We start from the raw sequence: 14,838 nt of genomic DNA on the forward strand, positions 1-14,838 counted from the left end.
TTGGCTTCCCCAGGTGAAGGCCTTCGGTCCGGGGCTGAAGGGAGGGCTGGTGGGCGACCCGGCCAAGTTCACCATCGACACCAAGGGCGCGGGCACGGGCGGCCTGGGCCTGACGGTGGAGGGCCCCACCGAGGCCAAGATCGAGTGCTCGGACAACGGCGACGGCACCTGCTCGGTGTCCTACCTGCCCACGGAGCCGGGCGAGTACCTGGTGAACATCCTGTTCGAGGACGTGCACGTGCCCGGCTCGCCCTTCCACGCCGACGTCCAGATGCCCTTCGACCCCGCCAAGGTGGTGGCGTCGGGCCCCGGGCTCCAGCGGGGCACGGTGGGCGAGCCGGGCGTGGTGAACGTGGACTGCGCCCGCGCCGGGCCGGGCCAGCTGGCCCTGGAGGCCGTGTCCGACTCGGGCTCCAAGGCCAAGGCCAAGGTTCTGGACAACAAGGACGGCACCTACACCGTCACCTACGTGCCGCTGACCGCCGGCATGTACACTCTGGCGCTGAAGTACGGGGGCAAGGCCGTGCCCGGCTTCCCCGCCAGCGTGCCGGTGGACCCGGCCGTGGACACCAGCCAGGTGAAGGTGTACGGGCCCGGAGTGGAAGGAGGGAGTAAGTGCTTTATTACTTGGACCTTTTTTTTTTCCCCTCCTTATTGGTGTAGAATTGCTGTACAATTATTTTTTTTCTCGTTTTGGGGAATGGCTTCCCGAGAACCTAAAATGTCTCAGACGGAGACAAATGATTCAGGCCATATGTAATGGCTCAGTGCCTTCACGCACTCTCAGAGCTAATGGAGACAAGTAAGGGCCTGAAAGTCAGTATTTCCTGGTCATGAAGAAATGACATCACTGGCTGGCAATGCAGGCACAGGTCTGGAGTCAAGGTACACTCACTGTACAGTCTTTTTGTTGTATATTTTATTTGAAAAAATCTTAAGTGGGATTTTTACAGTGATGTTGTGAAGAACATTTGTGGTAAAAATGAAACTATTCCATATCATGAAAAAACTACTTTAATTCAATTTTCTGGCAGTTATTACCAGTCTGAAGGGAGTGCGATGGTGAAATGCCGTTCTGCACATCTCCGCTCTTTCTTCTCGTTTGTCCTGGACTCATAGCTTCTAGCGTTTACTTATTTTAAAGCTGCTGCCTCAGACCTCAGCAATGACCTCAGACCTCAGCTCTTCACTTAGCCTGGGCCGAGGGAAAGGATGGCGATGACATTTTCACTCAAATGTATTTGGCCCGCAGAGGGGAGATTAGAGCTCTTAATGGCTGAATAGATGTGGGTTCCTCTTGATGTTTTAAATCTGTCCCGTATTTATTTATTTGTTTATTTATTTATTTATTCATTTCCACAGGCGTGTTCCGGGAAGCCACCACTGACTTCACGGTGGACGCCCGCCCCCTGACCAAGGCTGGCGGCAGCCACATCAAGGCGCAGGTGAAGAACCCGTCGGGCGCCACCACTGACTGCGTGATCGTGGATCGGGCCGACGGGACCTACGGCGTGGAGTACACGCCCTACGAGAACGGTACGCCGCCGCGGGGCGGCGAAGTGCAGCCCGTTATGACGCACGTTCACCCCTGTGGGTGTTCGTTTTTCTCTGGGTCAAATAAGACCAAAAACCAAATTAGTTCTTCCAAAAATACGAATAATAGTGTACATTTTGGCAGTTGTCAAAATTTCAGCAATTAACCATTTCCCCGCTCTTTCCAAAGGAATTATGTGCCGTGTAGCACATTAAAAAAAATAAACGTCAGTTGATGTGACTGTATAAAAGGCTTGGGGTAGGATCTTAACCCTTGTGTTGTCTTAATGGTGAAAAATGACCCGCCACTATGTTTAGCAGCAGAGGAAACTTTTTTCAACTTGAAATTTGATGACAAAGTATGTGATGAGTGGACAGGTTGTTTCTTCATGCAAAATATTTTTGGCGGTTTAAAATTAAATGAAGCTGCTTTATTTTTGGGGTTTAGTGAAAGCGGGTTAATGGACTGTTCTTGGCATAGCTGTGCTTCATTAGGCGGCTTCATTAAGATGCTGACTGCAGCCCTGCTCTAGAGCGCCTCCAGGCTTTGTGTGCTGCGTCGCGGGGCCTGACTGTGTGTGTTGTGCGGCAGGGGTCCACAGTGTGGAGGTTCTGTATGACGAGACCCCCGTTCCCAAGAGCCCCTTCCAGGTGTGCGTGGCCGAGGGGTGTGACCCGACGCGGGTGACGGCCAAGGGCCCCGGGCTCCAGGGAGCTCTGACGGACCAGCCCAACCACTTCTCCATCATCACCAGGTGAGGGTCCCCTCCTCCGCCTGGTCTCGTGCCGTGGGCATCGTGCGGGGCTGTGAAACGGGGCGTTTCGTCTCCTTGTGTGACTGTGCCTTCTCAAGCTGGGTGTCGGCCCTCTTCTGTGTTGGCGTGTTTCCGTCCGAGCTTTGGATCCAGTGATGGAGATGGGAACAGTCTTGTGATAAGGATGTAGCTTTTTTTTTTGTACAGTTTTTTTTTTTGAAGTCGGTATCCAGGGATACTTTTCAGGTTCCTACATTTTTTTTGGAGCTTGCTTACGTACCAAGGCCATTTCTAGTGCCTCTGCCAAGGGCACAGCCAGCACTGTCCCGCCCGAGATTTGAACCTGCAATCTCTCTGGAGCCTTTCTCCACGCTGCCATTTTCTCCGTTTTGTTCTGACAGAGGAGCCGGCGTCGGTGGTTTGGGAATCACGGTGGAGGGTCCATCCGAGTCCAAGATGTCGTGCAAAGACAACAAGGACGGCAGCTGCAGTGTGGAGTACGTTCCTTACACGCCCGGACTGTACGACATCAACATCACATACGGCGGCGAACACATTCCAGGTAAAACCAAAACCCGGTCTCTGAACCACACCGTCTGCTCTTCGGCAAGCAGAGAGGTCATTCTCCAGATATGTTCATAAAAGCACAAAAGCGAAAGACTACAGAAGCAAAACATGGATGTATTTTTCCCCAATTAATCAGGAAATGCTGAGCTTTTTTCAGTCCTTTTTTGTCTTGACGATTAAGCAGAGTAATCAGTTACGTCATAAGTGCATACTTCAAGCGCTTGCATTCTTTGACGGCTGATGGAGGGGCAGCATGTTCCGACTCGTGGGCCAGGGGGGACATTACGGGTCTGAAAAGCGCTGTTTACAGATTAATAATAACATTCCAGGATGGATTTATTGCCTGGAATGCCGTAGCATGAGGACAGAGCTTACTTGGTTGAGCTGCCGTGCCATTTTCTCCACGAGTCCTGTGTGTGGTTTCCGTTTTCTTTGGACAGTGCATGACAACAACATGTCATGTTGACCAGAGGAATCCACTGCATTTGTCAGAGTCCCGTTCCGCTGATATTGCATGCTAATTTCATGGAATTTCATCAGAGTCTTACTGGCTGTGGTCCCTGTGGTTTCAATTATGAATTTGCTTACAAAGAAATCATGCGATAATAAATGTCTCAGAGTTTGTGAAGAATGCAAGTATGTGATGAAAACATGCATTCTGAAAAAAAATAATCTCTAGGCTTGATTAAAGTCTGCTTTCATCATTTCCATTTACTGCAGTCCTGAGAAATTAATTCGGTTTGGGAGATCTGATGTCCCTGTTGGTTTCCACTTTCAATCCTGATATGGCACAGCTGATTGTGCTGTTTAGCAGCTCAATGAGATCTCTAGCTGTTGAATGAGATGTGCTTTGTTAGGGTTGGTGTGAAAAACCTACAGGATGGTAGATCTCCAGGAACAGGGTTGGGCAGCCCTGCTCTAGCTGTTGAATGAGGTGTGCTTTGTTAGGGTTGGTGTGAAAAACCTACAGGATGGTAGATCTCCAGGAACAGGGTTGGGCAGCCCTGCTCTAGCTGTTGAATGAGGTGTGCTTTGTTAGGGTTGGTGTGAAAAACCTGCAGGTCGGTATATCTCCAGGAACAGGGTTGGGCAGCCCTGCTCTAGCTGTTGAATGAGGTGTGCTTTGTTGGGGTTGGAGTGAAAAACCTACAGGATGGTAGATCTCCAGGAACAGGGTTGGGCAGCCCTGCTCTAGCTGTTGAATGAGGTGTGCTTTGTTAGGGTTGGTGTGAAAAACCTACAGGATGGTAGATCTCCAGGAACAGGGTTGGGCAGCCCTGCTCTAGCTGTTGAATGAGGTGTGCTTTGTTAGGGTTGGTGTGAAAAACCTACAGGATGGTAGATCTCCAGGAACAGGGTTGGGCAGCCCTGCTCTAGCTGTTGAATGAGGTGTGCTTTGTTAGGGTTGGTGTGAAAAACCTGCAGGTCGGTATATCTCCAGGAACAGGGTTGGGCAGCCCTGCTCTAGCTGTTGAATGAGGTGTGCTTTGTTGGGGTTGGAGTGAAAACCAACAAGGCTGTCGGTCTCCAGGAACAGGGTTGGGCAGCCCTGCTATGAGTAATACCTGTACCTAACACAATACAAAGACCTCTACAGGTACAAACATGTGCCTTTTTATCTTGTTTGGGATCATTTAATCCATTGTGGGCATCCCTTTCTTCAATACTACCTCATACCCCTGACACCTGTGGCTTATTGTTCGGATTTGCGCACATCACATGTATCATCCATTTTTAACCCTGAATACTGAGGGTTACTTGACGAAAAACGTATCCGGAGTTTTCACTCCATGTCATGGTGAAGGAGTCAACAGTAAACGTTCTTGTCAACTACTACGACGACGACTCTTTGCTTCATTTTGAGTGGCGTTTAACTTGATGTTTAGTTTGCGGTTGTTACACCCTTACGAGAACCTTACAGTATCAGCTCAGTAACTCGTGTTTGTTTGTGCTCATCATAGACCACTCTCGTGTGTGTTGCAGTGAGGTACCATAATTCATTTCCAGAACTTATTGTAACTAACGAAGAACCCGTCAGGGGACATTGTCTCCCTTCTGTATGTATAGATATCATATTCTGTACTCTCCCACATGGATTAAGCACGGTATAATTCCTTTCTTATGCCCTGTTTATTGAATGCAGTGACCTGTATTTTATAAAGAAGCACACTCACAAATATCCCATCAGTCTCGCCCAGGACAAGTTTGCCCGACATTAGGTTGCCATCTTTTGATCCACTTGCCATCGGTTGATCACTGATTTTAACCAAGTGCGGTGGTTTTTGGTGTGGAGGTAGCGAAGCTCTTTGAATCATTAAAAATGTCAGTAATTGGCCTGATGTAGCTCCAGGAACTCTTGGAAGCGTGCCCCCCCCCCACCCCCCTCACTGTGTGTTAAACCCCACAGGGAGCCCCTTCAAGGTGCCCGTGAAGGACATGGTGGACCCCAGCAAGGTGAAGGTCTCCGGACCCGGGGTGACCTCCGGGGTCAGAGCCAAAATCCCGCAGATGTTCACCGTGGACTGCAGCAAGGCAGGCGTGGCACCTCTCTCAGTGGCCGTGACTGCTCCTAAAGGTGACCCCCCCCCCCCCCACCCCACTCACGCACTCACCAGACAATGATGTTCTTTAATGTTTACTTTCTCCATTCATTTTCTTACCCCCCTTAACTGTTTGTCTTCCCTTAGTAGTCTCTCTGTCTCCAATCCAAGAAATTGATATCTGACTGATGCAGTATGCTTTCTTTTTAGCACTATTAGGTGGAGATGTATCAGTCTTTAGGCTTTTGAGCTGAGATCTCAGGACACAGTCGTAGAGGGCTGCTGGTCTTCAGGGTTTAAGCCATTGGTTGGTAAGTGTATGCACCTTGTTTAGAAGGTGCACGTTAGCTGGCAATTTTAGGGAAACCACAAAACGACTGCAGACACTGCAGCCCTCCTGGTCTGGACTCGAGTCCCTGGTCTACCACTGAACAGCAATGAAAATCAGCTTGGGCTGTGCTTGGTTCAGCCTTGGCTGTGCTGGTTCAGCTCGAGCTGTGCTGGTTCAGCTTTGGCTGTGCTTGTTCAGCTTTGGCTGTGCTGGTTCAGCCCTGGCTGGGCCAGTTCCCTGCCCAGCGGACAGTGTGGTGACGGTGAGGGTTGTGTGTTCTAGCGGACGACACGGTGGGGTGACGGTGAGGGTTGTGTGTTCTAGCGGACGACACGGTGGGGGGGACGGTGAGGGTTGTGTGTTCTAGCGGACGACACGGTTGGGTGACGGTGAGGGTTGTGTGTTCTAGCGGACGACACGGTGGGGTGACGGTGAGGGTTGTGTGTTCTAGCGGACGACACGGTGGGGTGACGGTGAGGGTTGTGTGTTCTAGCGGACGACACGGTGGGGTGACGGTGAGGGTTGTGTGTTCTAGCGGACGACACGGTGGGGTGACGGTGAGGGTTGTGTGTTCTAGCGGACGACACGGTGGGGTGACGGTGAGGGTTGTGTGTTCTAGCGGACGACACGGTGGGGTGACGGTGAGGGTTGTGTGTTCTAGCGGACGACGCGGAGGCCCAGCCCTGGCGTGGGCACCTGAAGGCCTTTACGGATCTCTTTAAGAACGAGCCCAAGGGCGGGAACTCTGGGACAGGTTGGCAGTGCGCCGAGAGGGGCACCCTGTCCTTCAGACCCCACAAACGGGAACGATCAGGAGGGAATGGGAAACAATGAGACCCCACAAATGGGAACGATCGGAAAACGAATGGGGGACAGTGGAGGATGATGACAGAGAACAAAGCTTTGAGTCGCTCAAAGAGTCCTTATGAAAATATGCCCTGCCTGTAAGATCTCCGTGGCTTTGTGTGTTGACCAGACCTGGGCCAGATATATATTTTAAATGTGTCATTTCTTTTGAATGGCTGTGGAGGAAAAAAAATCAAAAATAGCCAAATCCCATAATTTTTTATGCAACACAGCTGACCAACATTTAGAATTGTTCAAAAGAAAAGTATGAATATTTATAAAAATAACAGATTTGAATAACAGATTTGAATGGCCTGTGATGGGCGGGGTATTTGGTCTGGTGTGTACAGGGTTTAAAGTGCTCTGCAGATAAGGCGGTTGACCCAGGTCAGGTGGGAACGGCGCGGGCGGGAGTGTGGAATGCTCCCCTTAACCACACATGACTCCAGTGTTATGTGCACTTTATCCTTCCCGCCCGTAATTTCACATTCGTAACCGAGGTGGTCATTTCTGTGCGAACACACCCTCCCGTGGCACGCTGTGTTCTGTCAGCCGCACAGAGCCGGGATGATCAGGAGCTGTGTTTTCATAAGGCTGTGTGTGTGTGTGTGTGTGTGTGTGTGTGTGTGTGTGTGTGTGTGTGTGTGTGTGTGTGTGTGTGTGTGTGTGTGTGTGTGTGTGTGTGTGTGTGTGTGTGTGTGTGTGTGTGTGTGTGTTCTGCAGCTGTGCGAGAGGGCAAAGGCCGCCCGTCTGCACATGTTCCCTGTGCGCTCTCTCTCTCTCTCTCTCTCTCTCTCTCTCCTCTTCTGGGGTCTCTCTCTCTCCTGCCTTTCATGCTCCTGGGTAATGGTGTGCTGTGATCGTTAGGGGACGTGGACTCGTAACTCGGAGGTTGCGAGTTTAATTCCCAGGTTGGGGCTGCGGCCGCCGTGCCCTCGAGTTCTAACGTGAATGGTTTCAGCTCCGGGTAAGAGAGTCTGCCAAACGATTGCGAATGAGAGCGTTCTGCTTCATTCTGGATCTCTGTGGCCGAGGTGGGCCCAGCCCCAAACCGGCTCAGCCCTAACGCTCAATCCACAAAGGAGTCCTCCCTTCCCTGCTTATGAATTCCATGTACTGTACCGAACGGATCATCGCTGTAAGCTCTGATTGGGTGGTCCTGATATGCGGATGTTCTGTGTAAGCTCCTGCAATACTGGGCGTGAGGTGGACATTGAACGCCCGGCTGGCCCCAGCTCTCCTCATTAAGATATTTACACAAATAAAAATGCGCTGTCTTCCAGTGGGTTTTGGGCCCCTGGAAGGGACAGGAGTCCGTACTCTTTTGACTGTGGAGAGGGGGTAAAGGGAGGGGGAGTTTTGTGGCGTTGTGGCAACCCTTCCTGCGGAAGCCCGTTGTCATGGTCACCACCTAGCTTCCATTTTAGGCCTCCTCCACACCAGCAGGAGCAGCAGCAGTGCAGCACGTGGGTGATCAGTCTTGAGGACGCCCCCCGGGTCAGTCTTGGCCCGGGAGCAGCGCTTGTTCAGGAAGAAAGGAATTTGTTATTGCCGTTTCACAACTGTCGAGTACAGTATAAACTACGACAATCAAATTGCAGTGTGCAGAAACCATAAACCACTTGGACGCTCGTAAATCCCATTCCAACTGAGTGGTTTTAATGCAGAGATGATTACTACTACCATCTCTCCACCCATGTCCCTAAGGAAATGTTGATACAGGGTATAATTCAGTATTTTAAAAAAATTCAAGTCAAATTTTGTTGTTTTCAGCTAGGAAAGTTAAGTTGTCACCCTGTGTTGAATGTGTGACATTTAAAGTCTTGATTCTAAATTCCTTTTTGCCAAGTCAGCTTGATCTCTGATATATTTATGAACAGTAATTCACAGAATTGCCATGATTTAACCTCTCCCTGACTCTTCACATTCAAGTTGGTCTCCATGCACCTCGATTGCCGGTCGCTGTAAAATGATTTGTGCCACACCCTATTTCTCTCTTCATGTGATTTGAATTTGAATTTTTAATCATCTGTTGGTTGCAGGATTCTACAATCGGGTATCTGAATTTTATGATTTATGCATTTGGCAGAAAAGCATTTCCTGATCTGGAAATGGTTATTTTCAGACTCAGACCTGGGTGTGTCTGAGGCTCAGAGCACATGCACATCCAGAGTTTTCGCTCTCTCTCGGACAGCCGATGGCCCCGTTCGCCGTCGCAAGCGGTGTCAAAGGTGGTCACGATTCTAGGGGCCCGCAAAGTAATATATTTTTTCAGGAGGTCCAGAATTCCTAGCTACACCCCTGGCAACATGGCCAAATATTAGTAACCACAGAGGTATTTAAAAGTCTGAAAATATTACTGTGTAATCAGCGTTTCCTGATTGTTCTGGGGGAGGTGATATGACCGTGGCTCTGTGCGTGACCTCTGACCCCTGACCCCTGACCCTGCAGGCGTGGCCGAGCCCGTGGAGGTGCTGGATAACGGGGACGGCACGCACACCGTGGCCTACACCCCGACTGTGGAGGGCCCGTACACCGTGGCCGTCAAATACGCCGACCAGGACGTCCCGCGCAGGTGAGAACGGCGAGATCACGCGTTCACGCGAAGCAGTTACTGCACACAGTATGGCCTGGCTCAAATAATTATTACCCGAAATACTTTAACCGTTTTATATTCAGAACTTCAATACTTTTATATTCAGTACTTCAGTACTTCTTCAGTAAGTCTGAAGAAGAGACTTCTTTGAACCTGTATTCAGCACAGAAAGCGTTTGAGATTGTACGGATGAGTAATGTTCAGATGAAAATGATCAAGAATTGGGGGGAAGAAAAAGCATTACCAGCAAAAAAAAAAAGAAAAGTTAAATCAATGTTGCCTATTTAAAATGCACACTTTCACCCATGACTGAGCGTGACGAGGTAATGAGAGGACTGGATTCGCTCTAACTCCCGCCCCCTGCTCTGGTCTCCTGCAGTCCCTTTAAGTTCCGGGTGCTGCCCACTCATGACGCCAGTAAAGTGCGTGCCAGCGGGCCGGGCCTGACCACCGGCCTGCCCGCCAGTCTGCCCGTGGAGTTCACCATCGACGCCAAGGACGCGGGAGAGGGCCAGCTGTCCGTGCAGATCACCGTGAGTCAGACAGGAAACGCTGCTCCGCCCGCCAGACCGCTGCGTCGGCTGATGTTCCTTCACACACTTTTCCATTAAAGTTTCACACCCCCCCCCCCCCCCCCCAATGAGAGGCAGCAACTCAGTGGCTCCTGTTTTTACACAGTAAAATAACACATATGAAGGTTTTGATTTTTATTCAACATAGCATTGCTTCTAACACTACGTAATTTCATATCTTAGGCTTGTCGGTCAGTGTTTTGTGTTTCTGTCTGTAAAATCATTTCCTGTTTCTTCCTATTGGAAGGACTCCTAGTACTGTAGAGTTTTGTGGCCACCAATGGGGCTGTCTTCTCAGATTAATAGATCTGCGTGCTTTGCTGGACCATTGCTGGATTGAGCCGTGCCATCTCCTGTAGTTTCCGTTCGTCTCTACGGCAGGAGGTTGTGATTTAGGTTTTTGCCACGCTGAATATTGCGCTGTCATGTCGTTATGATGAATCTTGGGGGGAAGCCCTTACCTGCCCTTTCTCTGGAGAGCGCGGGGATAAATAGGCTCCGGGCCTGAGCTGTTAATGTCCTCCCTCTGCTCTGCGCGGGGGTTTGTGTTTGTGTTTAATCTCCTGCTGATGAATGTGCCGCTTTGCCCCCGCTTCACTTTTCACGTTTAGAAGAAGTGATGAAGCTCCACCATTGCGTGGCTGTGTGTTATATAGTGACCGTTATCTTATCACTTGAGCTGCACTCCTCTCCCCCGTGGGACAGCACAGTACAGCTGAGCTCAGCTCTGTGTCATCCCTCTGCTGCTGGTCTCCATCGGCTTGGGGGGGGGGGGGAGGGTGTTCTGTTAGGCTAAAGGGGGGAGGAGGTGTACTGTTAGGCTAAAGGGGGGGGGGTGTTCTGTTAGGCTAAAGGGGGGAGGGGGTGTACTGTTAGGCTAAAGGGGGGGGGGTGTTCTGTTAGGCTAAAGGGGGGAGGGGGTGTTCTGTTAGGCTAAAGGGGGAGGGGGTGTACTGTTAGGCTAAAGGGGGGGGGGTGTTCTGTTAGGCTAAAGGGGGGAGGGGGTGTACTGTTAGGCTAAAGGGGGGGGGGGGGTGTTCTGTTAGGCTAAAGGGGGGAGGGGGTGTACTGTTAGGCTAAAGGGGGGGAGGTGGGGTGTACTGTTAGGCTAAAGGGGGGGAGGTGGGGTGTACTGTTTGAGTAAGGGGGTATACTGTTCGGCTGGGGGTGAGGGGGGGTGTACAGTAGTAGAATTGTCTGGGTCCTCTGTGCAATTCTCTCTAGCATTTCCCCCGACACATTTCTGCAACAGCCTTTCTTCTTTTTTCCCCCCTCCCTCCTTCCTTCCAGGACCAGGAAGGCAAGCCGAAGAAGGCCAGTATCCACGACAACCAGGACGGCACCTACCGGGTCTCCTACCTGCCCGACCGGGTGGGCCGCTACACCATCGTCATCAAGTACGGCGGCGACGAGATCCCCACGTCCCCCTACCGCGTGCGCGCCACGTCCAGCGGGGACGCCAGCAAGTGCACCGTGGAGGGTACGCCCGGGGGGTCCTCCGTGTTGCACAGCGCCTTCATCCAGAGCGCTGTACAGTCCATTCTTCTCATTCGCCCATTCATATACACACTAGGGCACCAACGGCGATTGGCTGACGCGCAAGGCACCAATCAGCTCATCAGGAGCCCTTGGGGGTTAGGTGTTTTGGTCAGGGACACTTCCGACACAGCCCAGGGTGGGATCGAACTGGCAACCCTTGCCCCTGGGTCAGGGGTGCGTCAGCGACCACCCAGAATGCAGTTTATTATTTATTCTGCCATTGTGTAAAACGGAGCCTGTCTGTCCCCCCAGGCCCCGGGCTGGGCCCCACCATCAGCATCGGCGAGGAGGTGGGCTTCGTGGTGAACGCGCAGGGCGCGGGGAAGGGGAAGGTGTCCTGCCTGGTGGTGACGCCGGACGGCACCGAGGTGGAGGCGGAGGTTATGGAGAACGAGGACGGCACCTTCGACATCTTCTACACGGCCCCCGCGCCCGGCACCTACGTCATCTACGTGCGCTTCGGCGGGGAGAACGTCCCCAAGAGCCCCTTCAAAGTCACGGTGAGACCCTGTGGCCGTGTGGCCTCGTCACGCGTGTGAACGACACCACGGGCGACCCCGCGTGTCTCAGAGCAGAACCGCCGCGGACCGCGTGTCTCAGAGCAGAACCGCAGCGGACCGCGTGTCTCAGAGCAGAACCGCAGCGGACCGCGTGTCTCAGAGCAGAACCGCAGCGGACCGCGTGTCTCAGAGCAGAACCGCAGCGGACCGCGTGTCTCAGAGCAGAACCGCAGCGGACCGCGTGTCTCAGAGCAGAACCGCAGCGGACCGCGTGTCTCAGAGCAGAAACGGAGCGGACCGCGTGTCTCAGAGCAGAACCGCAGCGGACCGCGTGTCTCAGAGCAGAACCGCAGCGGACCGCGTGTCTCAGAGCAGAACCGCAGCGGACCGCGTGTCTCAGAGCAGAACCGCAGCGGACCGCGTGTCTCAGAGCAGAACCGCAGCGGACCGCGTGTCTCAGAGCAGAAACGGAGCGGACCGCGTGTCTCAGAGCAGAACCGCAGCGGACCGCGTGTCTCAGAGCAGAACCGCAGCGGACCGCGTGTCTCAGAGCAGAACCGCAGCGGACCGCGTGTCTCAGAGCAGAACCGCCGCGGACCGCGTGTCCGTGCTGCTCCCGACCCGGCGGCCCAGATTAACGCAGCGGTACCGCTGTAAATACCCGATCGGACGTTCCAGATTAGGGAGGGAGTTTGGCACGAGCGACGATCGAGGATAATGCGAGGATGTCTGAAGAAAGAAATTTGTAACTGTACTTTTCTCCCCGGTGCGTTTGTGTGCACAGCCATAGCTGTTTGCTCACTCCAGCTGTGGGAGTCTGTGCCTTACATGACCTTACAATGTTCATCATCGTAACCAGTGTGTGTGGCTCAGTCTTTGAGTGTGTGTGGTGCATGTGTGTGTGACTGATATTATGACTGTAAGTGAAGTGAGACTGAGAGAGACTGAGAAAGAGTGTAAGAGACTATGAGAGTGAGTGTAAGAACAAAAGACAGAGAGAGAGCAGTGAGTGTCTGAGAGTGTGTGTGAGAGAGTGTGTGTGAGAGAGTGTGTGTGAGAGAGTGTGTGTGAGAGAGTGTGTGTGTGTGTGTGTGTGTGTGTGTGTGTGTGTGTGCGAGTGCGAGTGCGAGTGTGTGTGAGAGAGAGAGCAGTGAGTGTCTGAGAGTGTGTGTGAGAGAGAGAGAAAGTGTGTGTGTGTGTGTGTGTGAGAGAGAGAGAGAGTGTGTGTGTGTGTGTGTGTGTCTGTGTGAGAGTGCGAGTGCGAGTGTGTGTGAGAGAGAGAGCAGTGAGTGTCTGAGAGTGTGTGTGAGAGAGAGAGAGAGAGTGTGTGTGTGTGTGTGTGTGTGTGTGTGTGTGTGTGTGTGCGAGTGCGAGTGCGAGTGTGTAACCTGCGTTGTGCGTCTCCAGGCCACAGACGAGGTCCCCCTGGTTCAGCAGTCTGTCCAGCAGCAGCAGCAGCAGGCAGCTCCTGGGGCCTACCCCCCTGGCTTCCAGCCCTGGGTACAGAAACCCCTCCCTCCCTCCATCTCTCTCTTTCTCTCTCTCCCTCCCTCCCTCTCTCTCTAACAGCCTGCAGACTGCTGGGAGACTGTGCAGCCCTCATCCTGATCACTCCCGTTCCTCTCCTCACTGCCCGACCACAACAGCCCCCCCCCCCCCCCAAATGATTTGATTCCTCTTGGTTCTCCCTTGTTTCGGGAATCTAAACATATTTAGTAATTTCAGTGTAAGGAAACCACTGCTTTTGACTTTGACATTTTTATTTTCGGGTTTGACCACTTTGTCTCATTTCTCATTTCCTCTCCTCTTTTTTTTCCTGTTTAAAAACCAAGTCGTCACCATGTAAGCCTTTGCTGCATCGTTCCACAGGCAGATTTGCCTTACTGAGGATATGTGAGGAACGGATTAAGTGGCACACACACAGATGTAATGTCTTTGTTTTGGACAAACTATTAGTTTCTTACATTGTTCTACTAAATTACTTTAGCTGAAAGTTGGCCATTATTTGAGGGAGGGACTGTCAAGAGCAGTCAAGTCACTCAAGTCAGTACTGAAGCCATCCCTGGTGTACGTCCCAGTCATCTTCTGCTGGTCTCCCTTGTTTCCAGCTTGCCTACTTCTATTATGGGGTATTCTGTCTTTTTATTCCAAAAAAAAAAAAAAAAAAAATGTTTTCCTTTTCTAGGTGGCAGGCAAATCACAATGCTGCTGTGACTAGAGCCCTTAACACTCAAAATAAATAACACTCTCTCCCTCCCTCCCTCCCTCCCTCTCTCCCCCCCCTCCCTCTCTCTCCCCCCCCGTGTACTCGAGCGTTCTCTAGCCTAAAGGACTGCAGTATGTACGTAATGAGCTTCAGTGATTGGATGGCTCATATGAGCGGTATCAGTGATTGGATGGCTCATATGAGCGCTATCAGTGATTGGATGGCTCATATGAGTGGTATCAGTGATTGGATGGCTCATATGAGTGGTATCAGTGATTGGATGGCTCATATGAGTGGTATCAGTGATTGGATGGCTCATATGAGTGGTATCAGTGATTGGATGGCTCATATGAGCGGTGTCAGTGATTGGATGGCCCATATGAGCGGTATCAGTGATTGGATGGCTCATATGAGTGGTATCAGTGATTGGATGGCTCATATGAGCGGTATCAGTGATTGGATGGCTCATATGAGTGGTATCGTGTGCCCCCCGCCCTGCAGGTGACGGACGGCTCCTACATCCCTGTGAACAGCATGAACGGGGCGGGGTTCAGACCCTTCGACATGGTCATCCCCTTCGCCTTCAGGAAGGGCGAGGTCACAGGTACGCCGCTGGAGCTGAGAGAACCGAACCCCAAAACCGCCCGACAGAGTTTTACACAGGCTTATTAAACTAGTCAGTCATCCATCAGTTAGTTAGTGAGTTTATCAGTCAGTCATTGGTTGTTCGGTTAGTTGGTTAGTTGGTTAGTCAGTTAGTGAGTTTATCAGTCAGTCGTTGGTTATTCAGTCAGTTGGTCAGTAAGTCAGTTGGTTAGTCAGTTACGGAGTTTATCAGTCAGTTGTTCGTTAG

At 51.7% G+C, this 14,838-nt stretch overlaps 1 protein-coding gene across 2 annotated transcripts in view; it reads left to right on the plus strand.

The window, feature by feature from the left end:
* Nucleotides 1-14,838, plus strand: part of flnbl (filamin B, like) — an 88,623-nt gene that overhangs the window by 53,440 nt on the left and 20,345 nt on the right. The window contains exons 21-32 of one of the 2 annotated variants that reach the window (XM_061219635.1): nucleotides 14-611; nucleotides 1,363-1,536; nucleotides 2,126-2,288; nucleotides 2,690-2,850; nucleotides 5,263-5,430; nucleotides 6,388-6,480; nucleotides 9,024-9,147; nucleotides 9,548-9,701; nucleotides 11,031-11,220; nucleotides 11,532-11,779; nucleotides 13,187-13,279; nucleotides 14,487-14,589. In XM_061219635.1, the coding sequence (XP_061075619.1) occupies nucleotides 14-611; nucleotides 1,363-1,536; nucleotides 2,126-2,288; nucleotides 2,690-2,850; nucleotides 5,263-5,430; nucleotides 6,388-6,480; nucleotides 9,024-9,147; nucleotides 9,548-9,701; nucleotides 11,031-11,220; nucleotides 11,532-11,779; nucleotides 13,187-13,279; nucleotides 14,487-14,589 (2,269 nt within the window). The remainder of the gene's footprint in view (nucleotides 1-13; nucleotides 612-1,362; nucleotides 1,537-2,125; nucleotides 2,289-2,689; nucleotides 2,851-5,262; nucleotides 5,431-6,387; nucleotides 6,481-9,023; nucleotides 9,148-9,547; nucleotides 9,702-11,030; nucleotides 11,221-11,531; nucleotides 11,780-13,186; nucleotides 13,280-14,486; nucleotides 14,590-14,838) is intronic. The other variant, XM_061219634.1, reaches the window with a different exon arrangement.

Source organism: Conger conger, chromosome 14, assembly GCF_963514075.1.
Source record: "Conger conger chromosome 14, fConCon1.1, whole genome shotgun sequence".
Lineage (NCBI taxonomy): Eukaryota > Metazoa > Chordata > Actinopteri > Anguilliformes > Congridae > Conger > Conger conger.